The sequence below is a fragment of the Sinohyriopsis cumingii genome, chromosome 12 (genome assembly GCF_028554795.1).
Source record: "Sinohyriopsis cumingii isolate HCF-2022 chromosome 12, ASM2855479v2, whole genome shotgun sequence".
Taxonomy (NCBI): domain Eukaryota; kingdom Metazoa; phylum Mollusca; class Bivalvia; order Unionida; family Unionidae; genus Sinohyriopsis; species Sinohyriopsis cumingii.
This window is the reverse complement of record NC_142972.1, coordinates 84731482-84753313: the sequence shown is the minus strand read 5'-3', so window position 1 is coordinate 84753313 and position 21832 is coordinate 84731482. Positions and strand designations below refer to the sequence as shown.

At 36.1% G+C, this 21832-nt stretch overlaps 1 protein-coding gene across 4 annotated transcripts in view; it reads left to right on the top strand.

The window, feature by feature from the left end:
- Positions 1–21832, top strand: part of LOC149786892 (tyrosine--tRNA ligase, cytoplasmic-like) — a 57959-nt gene that overhangs the window by 27447 nt on the left and 8680 nt on the right. For all 4 annotated transcript variants that reach the window (XM_089977417.1, XM_089977416.1, XM_089977415.1 and 1 more), the window contains exons 6-10: positions 34–114; positions 7725–7776; positions 9905–10087; positions 10605–10690; positions 19844–19976. In XM_089977417.1, the coding sequence (XP_089833543.1) occupies positions 34–114; positions 7725–7776; positions 9905–10087; positions 10605–10690; positions 19844–19976 (535 nt within the window). The remainder of the gene's footprint in view (positions 1–33; positions 115–7724; positions 7777–9904; positions 10088–10604; positions 10691–19843; positions 19977–21832) is intronic.

The window sequence follows — 21832 nt, the reverse complement described above, 5'->3', positions numbered from 1 at the left end:
TCAGATTTACAAATCAATGAGATGCACTTGCAGGCATTGGATGAGGAACACCTGGGAGTTGATGCCCAGTTTGGCGGGGTTGACCAAAGGAAGATTTTCACATTTGCTGAAAAGGTACCGTATTCACTTTGCTTTGCCATATCACCATCATTATTTTTACGCCCTTAGGATGGGGGTATCCATCATTTAAGTTGTTCATGTTGGCCTGTGTCTGGACAAGTGTGTTTGTAACATATGTCTTGTTTCTTAAAATGAAGGTCGCTGTATGTGTGGTGCTTTAAAATGTTTGGATATGATATCCTACTGCCATAAAATAGCCATACAGTTAAACTTGTCAATAGCTGCCACTAATGGGAAAGGGCAGATCTGACCATCACACATGGATGACTGTTCTACACAGGTGCACCTTTTATAACTGATTGTTTAAAAAGTACCATGCACCAAATAACCTTGTCATTATTCTTCTTAATCTTCTTCTTCTTCTTCTTCTTTTTCTTATTATTATTATTATTATTATTATTATAATTATTATTATCATTATTATTAAGTTATCAAGATTATTTTATGTGCTCTGTACAAGAAAATAAAATTAATAGCATCAATACTTACCGATCACTTTTATGCAGTTTATTACTTTTTTGTGCAATGAAAAGTTTCATCCATTTGATGTGAATAATTCCTCCCATATTCGGGAGAATTGTCAGTTAAATACTTTCTACTCGTGGATCTACCAAAACAATCATCTTTTTCATGGACACCATGTTAGTATTGTTCTGTCATTAAAATCATGACCAGAAAAAATTGCCTGTTGTGTGTTTAAACCATGTTTGGTTCTCCCTTCAGCTATATTTCATCAAGTGTTGCATTCATCCATCTCATCTTCTGATCTTATGCTGGCAACACATGGCCTTTTTCGGTAATTAGTTTCAGCAAGATCTTATTGGGTTACCACATTGTATTTCACCCTTTAGGGGTTAGGATACACCCCTCTTATCATCAAATACAATTGGTTCATAGGTAAGTCTTACATGTTAAGTTTTAACACAAAATAGGCCCAACTGCAAATAATAGGAATGTGTAATTCCATTAATAATTAATTGCTTAAACATTGTTTTCAGTGTTGTTTCTTTCTATTACACACTTGTATTTTAATCTTTGTGTGACACATCAAATTGTTATTGTTTGTTTCAGCATTGCTCCTAGAGTACAATAAAAATTAAGTAAACAAATTTTCTCCTTATTTAAAAAAAAGAAAGGAGAGTGAGAAGATGAAATTGTTCCTGTGTATTTGTTTGCCATTGCTCATACTGTGGGGTGTATATAACATGAAGTACATATGAACATGTGAAAATAATGCAACATTGTTATTAATATTATTTTAATATTATTCTCTTTCAAATACATTTTAATTAAGAGAACAATCATTTACCTTGTGCAAGTACACAGGGATGTATGTAGCACACAGTACATATAAACAGGTTAGTTTCGCATGGAAAAAATATTGTTATTACAGATAGATCATTTATTTAAAAAAAGAATGTGGAGATAGTCTGTGGGTAAGTGTCTCCACAAGAAGGACACTTGGGACACTCACTCAGACTGCCTCACATATTCAGATTAAGGTACACATAAGAATCATTGTACTTTTGCATCAAATCTGGAACCAAGCCGATTCCAGACATACATATATAGGGCAGAGGAAACTTCAATCCCCTTCATTGTCAGAATTTTCATGGAGTAGATCACATCATTCCAAAAGGGAGGAGAAGTCAAACACCCCTAATGTTCACAGTAGCATGATTTCTACGACAAAGAAAGTGTACTGCTCATAAAAGGGTAGCATGTCGCTCAGCCAAAACTGATCTTTTCCATTTTGGAAAGGATCTTATGGACTTGACTACAGTGTGATCTCCTGCTCCTTCTACATTCCTCAGTGACTGAAGAAATATCAGTCTCCATCTACCTTCAGGATGCCAATTTGCACATCCCAAATTTTCCTCCAATGTGGAAATAACACCGGTTTTGCTTGAGCCATGAAATCTTTCAATTCCAATTCTGTGATTTGGAATATTTCTGAAACCAGGGTCTTCACTTGATTTATGTGAGTAATATCTTATTTCTTATTACTGGGAACCCCAATTCTCCAGTATTTTAATGACTGACTGATCCACAATGTTCAGATGCAGTCCCTCTATCAGGATCTGTTCCATTGTTGGTCCACAGTAACTCTGTTGGGTCTTTTTTCAAATCTCTAAAAGTTGGAACTCATTCAATGCCCAGACTTTGCTTATGTGGGGATAAATTTCATCATGAACCAGAACTTAGTCTCAGTTTCAATGGACCAGAAAGATCGAATCTTGTCACTTCAGTAGGTGCTATGGAATAAAAACATCACTGATTGCCTTTACCTGTCCCTATTGGGAACCTTGAATACTGCTACAGATCTGGTTCTCTTAGGACATCTCCATATGCACCTTCTACAGTTTATCCTTATCTCAAGGAATGAAACCACACATATATTCTTTGGCAACTCAGATTCCACTTGAACCATTTACATTAGTGGATGAATCAGGGAACAGATTCTTGTGTGGTGTATACACATGCACTTGACCCCCACTCCTATCTGTTCACCAATATGTCAGATTCTGGTCGGGGCAATCACTTACAGCTAGTCTCAGGCTGCAATTCCTCAGGGTCATTGGACTCCAGATGAATCATCTCTTCACATCAACAACTTAGAAACTAAAGCCATATTTATAGCACTACAAGGATGCATCACCAGATTAAGGAGTTGACATGCCATGGTCTTCACCAACAAAACATCTATCATCTGTTCCATCATGGAATCATCTGTTCACATACGCCTTCCAACCATTCTGACTGCTGCTTCAAGTTCTACAATAAACCAGAATTTCCACTGCTCATAACATTCTCATAACCCCATTGTGGCCCCAATGGTCATGGTTCAGTGATCTTCTAGACCTATTAATAGACCAACCTAGGTCTCTACCTCACAGGAGGGATCTTCTGTCGCAAAACACAGGCTCCCGCCTACACAATAACCCACTTATTCTCCACCTTCACGCTTGGTACATCTCAAGTGATATGACCACGAGAACCAGTTTTTGGGCCAACTTGCCAGTCGCATCAGTCAGGCTAGGAGAGCTTCAGCATCCAAAGTCTTTGATGCCAGGTGGAAAGTCTTCTGTGATTGATGCAGTAGGAAAGACATTGATACTAGTTGCACATCTTTAACTTCAGTTGCTAATTTAATTTTGTTTAGTTTTAAGAACGGTAGGTGTTCAGAATCAACAGTCAAGGGCAACATAGCCGCCATATGCAGCAGTTCTGTCAGGGATCCACAATCAGTTTGTACCTTGCTGTGTCTGTGTTTTATGGTCCTTAACCAAAACCCCTATCAGCCCCAGATTGTGGCATCCTTTTAGGACCTCACACTCAAGACTGTGTTTCTTCTCCCTTACTGATAAAGATGTCTCTTTTTTGAAACATAATGCCATTAATGCATCATGGGCCTATCTAAATCAATCTTTGAATGACATCATGAAGACAGTATTTTGATGTTCCATTATTGCCTTATCCTGCTCCTTGTTAGCACAATAAAGCACAGTCATTTTATTGCTTGGAACCCATATTTGTGGCACAACTTGTGGCCGACTCTGAGAAACACCAACAATTTGTGAAGTGGATCTCTTCCTCCGATAATAAGTATTTTTCATTTTTCTTTGTTTTTAATCAGTTTTAAAACATTAGCCTACACACCTAACGGACAAATTCATATGTGTAAAAAATAATACCTATTAAATTGTTGCTTGTTTTTTTTTGCGGGGGGTAAAACAAATTTTAATTATGCAATATGTACCCATTGCTATTATGGAATGCCCAAAATTATGATTGATACCACATTATTATATCCTGAATCCATTCGATAAATGAAATCATAACCGACTTGAAAATATACATGATCTTGGTTTTGTTAACTCTGTAAAAACAATATTTGGATTAGTCACCTGCTCAGCTAACCAAAAGACAGTCGACTTACGTGAGAAGCCTGTGGCTATTTGTTGTGACCCATGGACTGAAACTTCATTTACCTTTACAAACATATATTTTGAATATTGAATGACCCGTGACCCTAAAGAAATGGGATGTAACTCATTTGTCTTCTCAAAGACAAACTTATTTTGTTCACAGATAGCTTTAATGCACAGGGAAATAGATGAAGATATCTAACTATATCTGTCACACTGGCACAAAAGGGGACTTCCATTTCTGCTGCAATAACACAGCTATGTTTCTACCATCCAGCAAGCAAATTGCTGCGACTCTCTGCTCTAATGATAAAAACTGCCTCACCTTTGAATTGGACATATTGATACTTTTGAGTTACAGAATGAGTGGAGTTATCAGTACAAGCAAGATGAGAAATGTCTGCACATTGATTTACCTGATATTCCTTTGTCGAAACGATGCCTTCCTCATGAAGCAAATATTCAGTTTGCATGGATCAATGTGGATATGCCCTAGTGACTGCTGAAGGCAGGGAGAAACCATCAGTTGGTTAAACAACACCCAACCATTGCCTGCAGAAGGCATGTAGTTGCATAAAGGATATTTATATTGGAAATTTGACTGGAAGAATTGTAATGGCCATTGTGAACAGGTGAGTGTTCAGAAAAGCTGACTGTTAGGACAGCTGGTTTCTATTGCAGACATTAACCTTTAAAGTCACTGGCCACCAGTATTGTACAAATGTGTGATATTATTATAGTCATTAAAAAAATGCATTTGTTATGTATGCACACCATGAAAATGTTTAATTAGACTTAAAAATCTGCTTTTATAAATGAAAAAATTATTCGGCAATCTACGTAAACAGTTGGTAGTCTCCACGTGCCAAAAACAGATATGACATACATTTATCCCTTCTATTCAACCATACCATACAAGTGTTTAATTCCCCACATACAAGTCTTTGTGATATAATGCTTAAAATAATCATAATACTTTTTGAACATGCAGAGTGTAGACTTTGATCAAACTCTGTTTAGCATTATTATAACCAATATGAACTTGAAACATTTTTAAAAAAGAAATATGAGGTATTACTCCAGAACACTAATACCATTTATAGGTGTACAAGTCTGTAGAATCATTCATATATATATATATATATATATATATATATATATATATATATATATATATATATATACCTTTTTTAGGGGCCCCAAGTGGTCTAAAGTGCTCTCCGTTATGGATCACTGCCATCTCACCTCTGTCTGCATGGGTTCGAGTCTTGGATTTGCTCAATGTGGGTATATGAGAAAGATTGCCAGTAGCTTCTTGTGGGTTGGTGGTTCTTTCTGGGGGGTTTTCCCCGGTTCTTCCTCCACCATTAATACAGGCCACAATGTATAGCCTATCGTGTTCTGAAAAATGGCGTTAAACCCTACAACAGCAACCTTTACTTGGACACGATATAATAGTTATTTTTTTTCCTGTCCCAGAACTTATGGTGAAACTTGTTTCATCAAGGTATATGTCCAAAGACTTAAGAAATGAAATACTTGTTGAATTAGTGCATGCCCCCCCACTGCATGGTGCAATAAAATATATAAACAAAACACTTATTTGAAAATAAAATGAAAGAAAACTAACTTTGCTTTGTTATCATTTATTCCTTTTTTTTCATCATGCAAAATTTATTAGAAAAGAAATATAAATCCATGAACTCTGTATATGTGGCTTATGCATCCTTACTGTAGTGTGTATGGCTTATGTCAGTTAACAAAATCACAAATGAGACAAGAATATCACCAGACTGCTCGAAGGCACCTGCCATTCCTGCATGATAAGCTATAAGGTGCAAAATGACCAAATTTGTATTGTATCAAGGTTAAATGTACGACAGTATCTTGAAAAATAATCAGTATTTGAAAATACATTCACTGTGAATGCAAATGATAATCTTTTTGCTAGCATGGGTTACAAAAGTATTATTAAAGCATGTTATTACTGTGTATAATTTATCCTATGAATATCAATGAACGTTTGAATAAATTATGATTACATATGGTAAACAAATAGAAGCCCAGGTGATGAATAAATACAACTGGCAGTCTCATTGCTTAAACTTACCAACACAATATCAGGTACAATGGTTATTTTATTGCAAAGTAAGCCAACCCCAGAAACTGATTTTGGATTCTTTTAAGTGTGCCGATTTTTTTTAGTTTTATTTTTTTATGAAGTTGGTCAACATAAGGAAGCCATATTTGGTTCCTTTGGATTCTTATAGGTGTGCTGATTTCTTTTTTTTTCAAAGTTGGCTGAAGTCAGCGTTGATTCCTTTTTACCGGTATTGACAGAAGTTTAAAAATAAGTTGAAACAGTTTTCAAAGTGACACAATCTAGTGTGCCATGTATGCATATTGATATAAGGTTGAGCAGTAAATTATTTTTCTAAAGTTTCATCTAAATGTTCCCTATCCATATTTTATAGTGTTTTATTTTTTGAACAAGAAGAAGCATGTACTTTCATCTTGTGGGGATAAATGTATGTCATTTCTGGTTGGCATCCTCTATAGGTGGGAAATCGAAGCTAAGAGGAAGTAACAGTGTTTTATACTTTTATTTCGAGTAGTTAAATTATTATTTCTTCTTTACACTTGATAAATTTTTTGTTCTTTTTGTGTGAGTATAACTACTTTTAATCATGTAATGCAAATCTGATGTAAAAGGAAAAGTGTGAGAGTATGGCCAGTGACCTTTAAACAAAACTCAGAAAAACTGAATAGAATTTGACCAAACTTGATAAAAGGCATCCTGGCATAATGAACATTAAATTTGTTTACAAAATATGGCCACTGTTACTAAAATAAGAAACAAAACAAAACCTGAAACAATTTCTCAGAAATCTCTCAAATGATTTTGATCAAATTTGACAAAAAGGAGCATGTGTAGAGGCTTTGAGGTTTGTACAGATGATGATGATTGCCATCAAATATGGCCACCAGTTCTAAAGAAGGAAAAACCTTTAATGGGTGAAGTTTGATGACATCATCAAATTTAAATATTCTTTGCATATTTAATTGTTTGTGTATAGCATTGCATATAAATTTAAAAATTAGCCATTCCTTCTCAATTTGTAAGAAATTTCCAAAACCCTTGTTTAAAGAACTTCTTCACAAAAATTGCTAAGCAGAATTTGACCCATTTTGTTAGACAACATTCAGCATAGATGGAAACTTTCAGTTTTATATAAAAGATGCTGATCCACCATCAGGTAGGGGCAGCATTGCTATGAGTTAGCCAGTTGGAGCGTAAGTAACAGATCTATGAGTTAGCCAATTGGAGTGTAAGTAACAGATCTATGAGTTAGCCAGTTGGAGTGTAAGTAATGCAGATCTATGAGTTAGCCAGTTGGAGTGTACATAACAGATCTATGAGTTAGCCAGTTGGAGTATAAGTAACAGATCTATGAGTTAGCCAAGTTGGAGTGTACGTAACAGATCTATGAGTTAGCCAGTTGGAGTGTAAGTAACAGATCTATGAGTTAGCCAGTTGGAGTGTAAGTAATGAAAGTAACAGTTTTCTTCTTTTAATAGTTTAATTAGTTTTGCTAATTTAAATATTGCCAGTGTTATTTTATTTTAAATTAAGTTGTTTATTGTAACAGTTATAAATTTGCTCCATTTTTACAGTACCTTCCTCACCTGGGTTACAAGAAAAGGATACATCTAATGAACCCAATGGGTAAGAAGTTTGTTGCAAACATTTTATTCACATACATTTAAGAGTTTAACGTTTTTAACGTTGCCAACTCACACAGCAAATAGTGCCAGAAGGGTGTTATGTAAGCTGTGTGAGTCGGCAACTGACAGTTTATACCACGATAAACTCAGAAAAAACAATGCTAAACTCATATAATTGAAATTTCGATATTCGTTATGTTATTTTGTTTGCAGCATTAAAAAACAGAAATCTTAATTGAACGTAGTAATACGTGTTTGGGGTTTTCTGTTATGTAGCTATTCATAGCACTTGGGATTGTCCTGCTTTATCATAATAAGGTCATCATAATACCAGTCCTTCAACCAATGAAAGCCAAATTTATTCAAATAATTTTTTTAAAAAATTGTTAGAATGTTCTTTTCCTTTAATGCTTACTTCGTGTCTGCTACCACTGACAGTGTTTATCTTATGTTACTTTCCTTTACCAGCTACTGGCATTGAAGTTATATATATATATATACATATATATATATATATATATATATATATATATATATATATATATATATATATATATATATATATATATAAACATAAACATGCACACAGCTTACCTTTATTTTCATTCTTTTTATAGATTGTTTGTCATTTTCCAGCTTTCTTTCAACTTTTGAACTTTAAAAATATACCTTCATAATGTTTGGAGGTGTTATAAAATCAGCTTTAATATCTTTATATTGTTGCTGATTTTGTTATTTGTTACCATAGTAACCAACAACTACATGGTATAGGTTTCAGCAAATTCAATGATAAGCCAAAATATTTTCTTATTTTTTAAATGTTTAAGACCATGTGAGTACAATTATGAAAAACATAAACACAGATTATATGGTCAAAAATGTATTGACCTTCAGTGTTCAATATAAGCACTTCACTGCAACAAAACACCTATTGTGCTTATATTTGGTGGAACTTAGATAATCTAAGCCTAAAAAATTAGAAAATCTTTTTTTTCCTGAAACATAAATTAAAAAAAGTTCAAAGCTTGACTGATTTGGCAAGAAATTACTAACCTCTGAATAAATGAATATCAAAATTTTGTATTTTTGTCATGATTTGTATACATTCTACGCAGGATTGGGTTGGCATGGCAACCATTGTATTCCTTGCATCTTGTAATGACCTATACATAATAACCCATCCAGTGTCCATAACAAATTCCCACTATATAGAAAATTATTATTACACAAGAAGTAAGTCATGCCAAATTATTAAATTAATGGATAATTCATTTGCAAATCAGACAGTTCAACCTTAGGACTTGTATGCAGTTAACATATTAACCCCTGGAGGTTTTTGCCATTTTTGCCTGAAAATTGAGTAGGAAACACATTTTGAAAGCTATTTCTGAATAGACTTGAAAACACCAAATCCCCGGTCATCTTTCAATAACATACTGCCTAGTTGTGTTAGAAACATCATTTTTCGTTGGCTATTTGACTCGCGCATGAGCAGAAGGGTAAAAGTTGGACTTTTTTTTTTTTGCTAAACGGAGTCATTATTTTCGTATGGAGACCACTCTTTATTCCAAATGCCCATCTTATCCTACTTTTTGCAAAGGCTCATGTCTGTTTGCAGTTCATACCGGTTTGCCATAGATCTGAGACCAAAAAGTCTAAAATCCAGACACAAAATGGGATTCTGACCACAGGCAAATTTTGCTTTAAAAAATGTTGGGTTAAAAAAATTAGGTTTTTCTATCTGTATTTTGTAGTGCAACTAGATATTCCAGATTATTTGGTATCATTGTAGAGCTACATCTGTCTGCCTTTCTATAATACCATCCATGTTAGTGTATCATGCATGAACATGATGCTACAGAGCTCGGCAGTAGGCTACTATCCCCTGCCCCATAAAGTCATTGCTAGGGGTTAATGTGTTAAGGGTTAACAGCAAATCTCCACAAGACAAAATGTTTAAGATTTTCTAGTGAAATAAAGAAAAGATAATTTTGACTTAAATGGCATGTTTATAGTAGCAAACAGGACCAGAATAGCAAGCCATCCAGAGTTATGTTCATCCATTGGTCGTTACATCAATTCAACCCATCAGACCATCCACATTTTCATTGATTTTATCTTCCTTACAGTTCCTGGCCTGACGGGATCCAAAATGAGTTCCTCAGATGAAGAGTCAAAAATAGACCTGCTGGACACCCCAGAACAGATAAAAAAGAAACTGAAGAAGGCCTTCTGTGAACCTGGCAATGTCGAGGAAAATGGAATTCTCTCCTTTTGCAAACATGTTCTTTTTCCTCTTTCAGCCAAACATGGTAAGATTACCAATGGGGAAAAGCAAACATTGTATTCAGAATGTTTGTATGTAAGTAACTAAATTATGAACACACTCATATTGATAAATGCTAATTAATTTTTAACGATTTTTACAGTGACCTTTAAATAATCAATTGCAGTTGCTATAGAATTAAATTTTATATACTGTACCTTGCATTATAAAATGCACATTTGTTACATCAACATGGGCTTTTAACTTCTGTGTAATGTAATCTACTAATAACCTCACTTAAAGAGACATTCAGCATATGGGGTAGAAATAAAGAATCTTGTTTCACATTTTTCCAATTTGATTTTTTTTAAAAACTAAAAATATTGATGTTTATGAAAGATTGACTTGTAACCAAATACCTGGTAATAGCAAATACTTCCTAGCACCAGAGTACTGAGTTGTAGCAAAATTCAGACAATATGGACTACTCTGATAGAATACAAATTTTGAAATTTAATTTTGTATTATTGTATATGTTTCTGTTTAAATGTAATTTATTACAGAATTTGTAGTGGAAAGAATGCCTGAAAATGGTGGGAATGTCACCTACAAAAATTTTGAGGAGCTGGAACAGGCATTTGAGAGTAAGGTAAGGAGAACCCAGCAAGTTGTATTACCATTGAAATATATGTAATTGTTGCTAACTATTGAAATATTAAATTTTCATTAAATAATGCTGATTATTAGTTAGGACCCCACATTGAGATAATAAGAACCCTATAATAAGAATCATTTTTGTCCATCTGTCAATCTGCTTGGCTCTACTTTAACCGCCAAAGGTCTGCAGTGCTTATGTGAATGACAGGTGAATTGCCTATTACATGTAGATTTACTTTTTAATTGTTTATTTTTCCAGGTCCAAATTTGATGGAGTTTTGCTACCTATATATCAGTTTTAAGTCCACGCTTTAACAGATCCTTTTAACCAACATATTGTCAGTCACCCTTGTTATGTATATGTAATTTGTATTTGTTTGTTGGTTTTTCTCCATGAAATGTATTACCTGCATTGTGTGATGGACTTGGTCAGTAATCAGGTTAAGAGTCTACCAGACTAGTGACATTTATTTTGCAAACAACATAAGGGGTTGCCCATAAAGGACATCTGCAGATAATAGCTCTCCCCTTGTCCACTTTTGTCCACATGTGGCTCCGCCTCCCATTGCAGACATCCCCATCTAGCATTATACACTGCTCTATGGTCTGGCAGTTTAATAGCTGGTGCTCTCAAAATACAATGCTCACTGATCTCGTCCAGACATATAACTCAAAACAGAGAAAAAAATAAACAGAAAGCAGAAAGCTCTTTCTTTAAAAGAAGTCTTTATTCAGGACATAGAACTAAAGTTAATGTCATCTCACAAAAAATTAAATTCAGTAGACTGTCAAAATCTTACTCCACTTCAACAAATGCAGACTGTAACCAGTCAAATAAGTTGTGAACAAATGGCAGACCATCAATGTTTCAGTTGTGGAAGTTGACAGAATAGTGCTTACAGATTCATGCTTCACAGCGCCGATGTCTGACACTTCAGCTTGTGTGCTCACTGCTGCATGCCTATCAATACAGGCATGATTTCACTTCACAGCCTGAGATGGAAAGTATAGGCCACACTTGATTACAATCATGCTTCTCAAGATCAGCAGTCACTGACGGACAGTAGAAAATCAGAAGGCATCTTCAGCATGTCGTGTGAAGGCTGCAGATGTAAAAGAGCCAGTTGTTGATAAAACAATCCAAACATTCCACTGTTGCTGTCAACTGGTGCATAGGTAATCGCTTTATCTGTGCTGTAGCATGGAACAGGTGGAGGTAAAAATTGTCCAGGAAATATATTGGAGTTAGTGCCATGCTGACCACAGCATGATTCACTGTTGCACATCACAATCTGCCAGCAATACTGCGACTGTTGAATGTGACGACTTGACCACTCATCTAACGGTTGACTGATGTCCAGTTTTCCTGCATCATATGATACAAAAGATGCTACCACATCAAATCCATCAATAACCGTTGAGCTCCAGATTTCTGCCAGCACTTCACTAGCCTTCTGGAAATTGGCCCTTTCCTACTCTATATCACATGTCTTGCCATTGCTGTCCAAATGAGATCCGTAATGATTGTGAGGCAGGATCAATCCTGATAGTTCGCATGACAGATGAGCCAATGACTGGATGTTCTTCCATAACTTCAGTTAGCTCTCTCTTGAAGTCAAGCCAGGAGTTCTGTCTGCATGCACGTTCAGCTGCCAGACTTTATATCTTTTTCTCCAGCTGCACCTTTTTGCTGCAGAATTCATCTGACTTTGTTTTCATATCAGCTGTTCACAGTCCAGTGCTTTTTACCTATAGAAGACTAGCCATTTGTGTGTTGACAGATTCTAACTCATTGCTTGCTGTCTTGTGCTGGTGTAGAGTTTTGGTTTTTTTCTTCACCAGACATGCTACTGTTGTTGTTTGCATCTTGGCATCCATCTCTCATACTGTTATGCCAGCTTTGTGCTTTGCTTTATCTCAGACAATTTAAAATGGCTCTTTAGTATACTACTGTACTAACTTCAGTCCATCTAATCCAGGGGTCTCAAACGAGCAAACCACCTTGAGGGCCGCATGGGGACATTTTCAATGGCCCAAGGGTGGCACCACCTTTGTTTAACCTCTCATGACACCTTGTGATGCCAATCATTTTGCAGGCCACAGCATCATGCTTGGTGGGTCGCATGTTTGAGACCCCAGATCTAGTCCCACTCAATATCAGACTGAGACCCAAATACCCAACATTGCATGCTTAGAGGCCATCTTTGAGTCCGTCTTTGGGCATATGAATTCATCCTCACCTGGAAGCAGTAAACATTAATCTTACAGATACCATTCCCACTGACCACTGTGTTTATACTTCCATCCCAGTAATATTTGATCTTTGTCAGTTTAAGAAGTCTTCAATAAATCCTCATTTCTGAGAGTAAATTCATTGAAATAAGAGACTCTTATCATGACCATATGTCCATGTATACAGACAGTTTGAAAATTGGAGATAACATTTGAGCTGCCACTACAACACCTAATACATTTGCTTGGTGAAGCCTCCATTTTTACTGTGGAAATTACTGCCATCTTTGAATTACTTTGAAACCTATCCAGAAAACAATTTCATCATTGTTTTGGATCTCTATCTATGGTGAAATCATCATGAAACCTTAAATTTGACAGCCAAGAAATACCCCAGAATGTTAGAGAAACTCATGCAAGCCATAAAAAGTATGCTGTACTATTGACTGCCTAATCACATTGACATTAAGGGCACTGAGTGAGGATAAAAGGTATGTGTTCTATTGACTGCCTAATCACATTGACCCTAAGGGCACTGAGTGAGGATAAAAGGTATGTGTTCTATTGACTGCCTAATCACATTGACATTAAGGGCAATCAGTGAGGATAAAGCAGCCATGAAGTCACCTGTTTTTGAATCAAAGAGTCTAAGAATCTATATATTGACTTTAAATGTTATATAAATCAACATGTTCTATTATACATTGGCAAAATATATGGAATGAAAATGTAATCTTTAGAACATGAAATGCATGATTTGAGAGTGGCATCCTTCACATAGAACATATTGCAGAAATGAGGTAGTGTCACGTCGTGTGCATACCCTCTGGTTATGAACTGTGTGTATATATATATATATATATATATATATATATATATATATATACATACATACATACATATACACACTAGGGCCCAGCAACATGGAATGAATTGCCCATTGAACTTAGACACAAAAACACAGTGATCAAATTCAAGAGGGCTCTCAAAACTCACTTATTTCGACTGCAAGAACAAACTTAAAGACCTAATAATGTTTCCTGCCTGAAATATTCTCAGTATGTTTTTATTTTTTAATGTTTTTCTAATTTCTTGGTGTTTGTTTTTGTAATAACATTATTATATGTTTTTTATCTTATAGGTGTTGTCTAATGTAAAGCGCTTACAGCTTCTAAAGATTAGGTGCTATACAAAGTCCTCATTATTATTATCACAAACACACACACACACACATAAAGGGCAATAACTCTTGCACATTAACTCACTTTGCCTAACTAGTTCTACGTTTTTGCTGTGAAATGACATCATTCACATCGCCTCCCAAAATCCAGTGGAAATTTGTGCTACATTTCATCCCATCCATAGAGGATTTTGTTGTTTTCAGATGTATCAAGGATTATTCTACAGGTGCTATGCATTTTAAAAATTATTTTCTGCCATAGTTATGTTAATTTTTTCACCTACACAAATTTATTTATGTATTCTCTGACTGCATTATTCTAGAAAACTACATTGTAATAAAAAGTGTCAAAGTCTGTGTTTGTGAAAACTATGTATGTATCACTCCTGGTATAGCAGGTGTATCTGGCATTACTAACACATTTCTTGTTTCTTTTTTTACTTTTTCTTACTTGGTCATCTCTGTATGAATTAGAAGACAATGTGTGCTCAATGCAAGAATTGAAAGCCAGTGGGAATTCTCATGTTTCGTGTTGCACCTGTACAAAGTGTACATCACTGGCTTCTTGCAGCATATGCTTCAGTTGGTTGGAGAGTACATGGTTGACAAGTTCTAAGAAAAACTGACAAACTCAGAGAGACATGAAAAATCAAAGGACTGAGAGTACTGCTGTGTTGAGCATTCATCTGACAAGAAGTCTTTGGTCAGCCTAGTGGGGTACGCCATTGGTGCTCCTGCAACTAAGATGTCATGAACATTACCTACTTCTGCCATTAAATCTTTGAAATGGAGAAAGCTGTGACTTAACTTTCATCCTCTACACCAACTCTGGTTCAAGTTATGACAGAGTTTATTCATTTTCCTCACAGAATCACAGCTGGGGAGTTTCTGCAACTCTTTAGATTGTTTTATATGACAGTGACTCTTATCCTGCTGGGTCACCTCAGCATGTGCCCATTGCAGATGACTTTGCTTTCTCAATGGTGTCCCTTTTTAGTGCCGCTTGATTACAGAGCAATTGTGCCAAGCAAAACAGTATGATGCTTGGACCATCGACAACCATGGTTGGTGCATAACAAATACCTCTCAAACAGCCACACCAAGCTGTGACTGTGTGTACAGAAGCAAGCACCTGTAGTTAGAGAGCCCATCTGTTACAGGCTTTGACATCATCAGCTGCCAGTGGGGTCTAGAGGACATAGGTCTCCACATCAGTCTCTTGGAGATTGACATTATCATAAAAGCTTTTCATTTTTGGAATGACTGTCTTCAGAGCAAGGTCATGCTCCTCATGTCAGGACCTTGCTGAAGTTCCTTTTATGCAAAACTGTTTGCTGATTGTGTTCACATCATCATTTATGTAAATTACGTGCCCTCTCTGTTGACCCGGCCTACCATCAGTGTAAATGAGATGAATCATCAGTCCTTATGATGCAACATAGTTTTGTCTCCAGGAATTGGTTGCCATCTGTGGGCAATCAGAATGTCATCTTTTAACCTCTCTCATGAACAGGCTTTTGAACAGAACCTGATACATGTGCTCAGACTTTATCTAAAGCAGACTGATCAAGCCAGTTTGTAAAGCTCAAAAACACCTCTTTCTCCCAGTTAAACCTGGGAAAGAGTAGATAACCCCTCAAGCCCTCTTATCAGTCATTGAAATGGGTGATACACACATCACCAGAACAGAGTTGCCTCATGAAGATCTCTGCTTATGCAGTATGAGCAATCTCTGAGTCTTGCTTTTGACCATCGTGTCTCAATTAAAGATACAGATAAGGCCAACAGTTGGCATGCCCAGTGATTTTCATCTATGAGACTTGTCTTCACAAATACATTCTGGATCCAGTTCTCAGTTGCACAAGTGACTACCAGATCTAGTTGATCTTAACACAACCTCCAGAAGGGTACCCAGTGCAGCTTTTGTTGGATTCACCTGGAAATTTTATATGGTAAGATCTCATATCTTCTTCACAGATGTAAATCACATTGCCTCAATTTGTCCTGCTTGCAAGTTAGAAGAGTGGGTTGACCTTGATATTCGGAATCCATTCTTCCCATAGAGGTTAAACAAGGTGTTGATAGAATCCTAAACGTACTATCTTCTATTAGCTATTCTTCCAATGTTAATGTAATCAAGAATGTATTTGAAGGAGAAAGCCAACTTTTTTGTAAATTATGTTTATCCAAGAATACTTATTTGATCATAGTACTTTAATACTCACACATCCTCCCACATTGTGAGCATTCCATTTAATCAAGTTCCGCTGAGCTTAAAATGTGTGCCACCTGTCAGTGGCAAGGGAATGTAATGGGAAAGAGTTATTGCCTTTTGTTTATATAGCATTGCTTTTGATGGGTTTTGTCTCATCAGCTCCATTTTGAATAGAGTTAACTTTGCATGGGATGTTGGTTGCAACCAGCATAGCTCAAGAATCATTCAGCATTTCTAATATCTAGTTTGTCACCTCATGCAGAACACACAAATGTATATTTATCACAGTTGTCTTCAAACCTCATTTACAACATGCCACTGAGAGTCTCAGGAATGAGCCATTCTAGTCTCAGGGATGAGCCATTGATAGTCTCAGGAATGAGTCATTAATAGTCTCAGGGATGCACCATTGATAGTCACAGGAATGAGCCATTCATAATCTCAGGAATGAGCCATTGATAGTCTCAGGGATGAGCCACTGATAGTCTCAGGGATGCACCATTGATAGTCACAGGAATGAGCCATTCATAATCTCAGGAATGAGCCATTGATAGTCTCAGGAATGAGCCATTGATAGTCTCAGGGATGGGCCATTGATATTCTCAGGAATGAGCCATTGATAGTAACAGAAATGAGCCATTGATATTCTCAGGAATGAGCCATTGATAGTCTCAGGGATGGGCCATTGATAGTCTCAGGGATGAGCCATTGATATTCTTAGTGATGGGCCATTGATAGCCTCAAATTGGCCATTGATAGTCTCAGGAATGAGCCATTGATAGTCTCAGGGATGGGCCATTGATATTCTCAGGAATGAGCCATTGATAGTTACAGGAATGAGCCATTGATATTCTCAGGAATGAGCCATTGATAGTCTTATGGATGAGAATTTCAGGGGATTTTCTTAGTTACAACTGATCAAAATTAAACAGTTTAAAGTTGATCCAAACAGCTTAAAATTGAGGATTCTGAAATGGATGCTTTGTATCAAGGGGCCCAGGATGACAAAGTTACCTGAGGCACTCACCTTGACAGACCACTTACACGTCTTACCTCTGTCCATGTGAGTTTAAGTCTCAGCTCAATATGAGTATGTGAGAAAGCTTGCCAGCAGATTCCTGTGGGTCATCAGTTCCTCCAGAGTCTTTCCTGGTTTTTCCTCCATTAAATGTATTACCTGGCATGAATAGATTATCATGTGTTGAAAAATGGCCTTAAACTATTTCATCTGATGGCATGTGCCTACTATTAAGAGAATTCACAGAGAAGGGAATATTTAAATTTGTCATTCTCATGCCAGCTGGAATTGGCATGAAATTATAAATAGCCCTAAATAACTCAATGATCGCAAACATTTAATTCATCTCATAGTTATAATTTACTATTGTATCTGAATCCAGATATTGGGACTATATGATTTGGTTAGTAGGGCATGTTCTTGAACAAATTCTGATTAGTGGACACACACATAAACACCAATGAAATCAAAAGCTTTAAATCATCCACAAACAGAATAACCAATAGCCAATACTGAATTCACTTGGGACATAAAAGATTAACTATAGAAAAAAAAGCAACAGGCTGCACTAAGGTGAATAGAAGATGGTTTGATGTGTGGATTGTAATCACTAAAACAACAAGAAAAAGGAACAAAACAACACAACCCTTTAAAAATGAGAATCAAATCCAGAAAACTATTATTAGTATTAAAGACAAAGACTAAGACTTCATTCATACCAGGCATTATGGACTCCAAAAGACGAATGATGTTGTACTGAACAGCGACATTGAAGTCTTTTAAAAAATATCTTATTCTGACATTATCCATGTTGTGTGGGTTTCACAAAAGATAAAGAAACAAGACAAACCTTGGACTCTGTATGTCCATAACTATTCCCCATGAAGAGAGAATGGTTAATTGCATGACTTTAGCACCACAGTAGTGCTTAGTGATGTGTACTTTAGTTTGGTTTACAGCTGATAACAAATGACACTACCTGCATGACCTGTAAAATTTAGGAATCTGTTAGCCATAGAATTTTAAAAAAAACATTTTTTAGTTTTTAAGTGACTGTGGTTAAAGAGGAATAAATAAAGGTCAGTGGTGTTTGTCTCTGTTTTTTCAAAATGGTTGTTCATGGCAGTTTTTAGAACAATCTGCACTTTGTCTATGGACCATTCTAAGTGGTTATGTTTACAAAGGATTCAGTCAAAGTCAGTGATGTTTAAAAGTTTTATGTGATGCAGTCCTACATCACAGTGTTAAAACACATATTTAACCTAAAAATCTTTGTTGCTGGCCACTTTCTGCAGGTTATCGTTCATGATTATACATTTATATAATAAAATCAATCCATGCTTTATGACTGTGGTCATTAAATAGGTGTGAAGGTCATAGCAGATGGTGCTCAGTTTAGTACATTGTTGATACATTAAAGCCTGAATACTGGTTTAAAATGCAAGTATAATTTACCAGCTCATTGGTTGATGGTCAGAATTTATGGCAACAAAGCCTTAACATATACCACTGAAATATTGACTTGTCTTTAATGTATTGATGTTCACTATGGCATAAAAGTTATTAAAACTAACTATTTTTGCACTTTTCACAACATTTTCAAAAGTGCCTTTGGATGAGGAAAATGCCAGTATTTTTGCTGTATACAGAACTATTTATCATTGATTTCACCAGTTTCCAGGGAATTTTCACAAAATTACAGACTGTAGTTCAAATTATTGAGATAAACAAGTAGTCTTCATCTCCAGAGATGGTACATGTCATAGTTCTGTTCCATTATAAGTTTTGTATTTGTTGGTTTTATTGGCTGCATCACACCGTAGAAATGGGAGTAAAGAAAACAGCCAGGTGGCCAACCTGGGCTGGTTTTGGTGGGTATCAAACTGTTCATTCATGGATTAAGAGTCTGATACTCTACCAACTGAGCTACTGTGAGTTAATTTGTAGGCTCTTTATCTCTATCACTGAAGCACTTGAATACAATACTGCATACATTCCAAGCATCTAAATGATTGTGAGTGCAGGTGCAGCCATTATGTGTGAAATCCACAATTAAAGTTATGATGAACCATTGAGAATAAAGTAATGGGATTTTTTTTATCACTCTGAATAACAGAGGAGGTGGTCCTTTTATTGATTAAGAATGTATCCAAGAGGCTTGTGAGCCTGTGTGAGTCAATTCAAGGAAACTACTGTTCATATAGAAAAAAGAAGTGGAGGTGTCAGTTGATTAGAGGATCAGTGAGGATGAATGATGATTGAAATAGTCACATGGATACTTCTTTGTAAGTTTAATCATACCTATTGATGATAGACCAGTGTTGGCATTATATTCATTTACAAACAAGTAATTACAGATTGGACCTTGTGGAAATCTGCTAATGTAGTCATCCATCAGGTTAAACATGGTTGTGTGTAAAACTATATTTTCATTTTTGTACATTTACTTTCAAACACAAGATTATCATTCCCTAAGTTGTCCTCACATCTTTTTTTTCAGAAGCTTCACCCAGGTGACCTGAAGGCTGCAGTGGAGATGTACCTCAACCGACTGCTGGACCCCATTAGAAAGGAGTTTCAGACACCAGAGATGCAGGAACTTATAACTCAGGCCTATCCACTGGAAAATAAAAGTAGGGTCCTCAAAAATAATAAAGCAAAATATCCCAAACCTACTCACCCCAAAGTTTAAAAGCTTTTGAAGTTACACAAATTAGACCAATGATATAATATTGTAAATTCATTTGTTGCTGTGAGCTCACCTTATGGTATGGCCCAATGTCCATTAAACATCACGTGTCATCCGTCATGAATGGTATATCATGTGCCTGTCAGTAATTGCTTGTTACCACTCTACAGGCCATACTACTGATCTGATTTGGATTAGTCATGGAATATCAACTTGTACACAAGTATGTACAGTATCGATCTGTCAGAAATGGCATTATGAGAGTAAGTTGCAATAACAGTTAGTTGATTTAAGCAGTAGACCTCTCCCTTGACAATAGAGCATCCGCCTTAGATGTGGGAGGTCACTGGTTGGAACCCCAGCCTAGTAGTCACACCAAAGACTTATAAATATGGTACAGGCAGCTGCCTCGCTAGGTGTTCAGCATGAAGAGGTTAGTGTTAGGACTGATCAGCCTGGTGTCAGGATAATGTGACTGGATGCGACATCATGCTACATGTCTGCGGCCTGATGCCTCTCTGCTAGACATCACCCTGCAGACAATGTAGTGATAAGTCTGAATTTTTTTTAAAGCTAGAATATAAATACAATTACACACACACACACACACACACTTCTTTGACAACTGACAGGTGACAGTATCCATAAACATTGACAGTCACAATAGGCTGCAATAACAGTTAGTTGATTTAAGTATTACACCACTTCACTGACAGTTTAAAGGTGATAGAAGTAGTACACCACTTCATTGACAGTTTGAAGGTGATAGAAATAGTACACCACTTCAATGACAGTTTAAAGATGATAGAAGTAGTACACTACTTCATTGACAGTTTAAAGGTGATAGGATCCATAAACATTAACCACAGCATAAGTGAGAGTTTTTGGAATGGTCTGTTTACTAGCACAAATCTGTTAGCACAAGTTTGTTATCCCTACTCCTTTTAAGCTGCTTGAAAGATTGCCTGCAAATTTATGTACACATTCATTTTGCAATCTAGTTGTTCCAAAATAAAATGGTGCCACTCAGACATGAAATATGGGTAAAGCAGCTATATTGAAAATCTTGTAATCACTACTAATCTAAACGAATGGTCAAATCAACATGAGGTTTTCATTAAGTGACATAAACAATGGATTGTAAACACTGACTATACTTCATTTTGATATGTTGATCATGTTTTTAAAAAAATCCTTCCAGTGGTTCAATAATCATTAGACATGTAAATGTCTTTTTTTTCCGCCTGTCAAAGAATCCACACTTGTTATGGTCAAGTAACATCTACTCTCCTTAAAATTGGCATCATGCCTCCAGACAATCTTTGACAAGCCAAGTGTTTAGAGTCAGCAAGCTCAAAAACTGCCTGTAACTGATGAATTAAAATGTAAATGTTTATTCTATATTCAAAACATGCTATAAATTGTTCATATTCACATTATCATGTTTGCGCTAGAAAATGAGACTGGCCTTGACATTGACATAATGACATAAACAGACTGTCCCCAGTTGTGTAATACAAGAATGCAGTACATATAAACACTACAGAAATGTGTTGATCTGTTCACCGTGGTGAGACCTCAGAGCTAAAAAATCTTCAGACATAGAATCTCTCTTTTTTGACTTGCCCATGAGCAAGCATCTTTGAAACTTTTAAGCTTTCCAGAGCTAAATTTTAGCCTGTCCTGAGAGTTGGGCACATGGATCTTTTTTCTACAGAAACTGCAAAACAACCTTCTTCATTGTTGGTGAATTTAAAATAAGTAAAATATCTCCCTCTCAGAGTCATGTCTTATTTAACA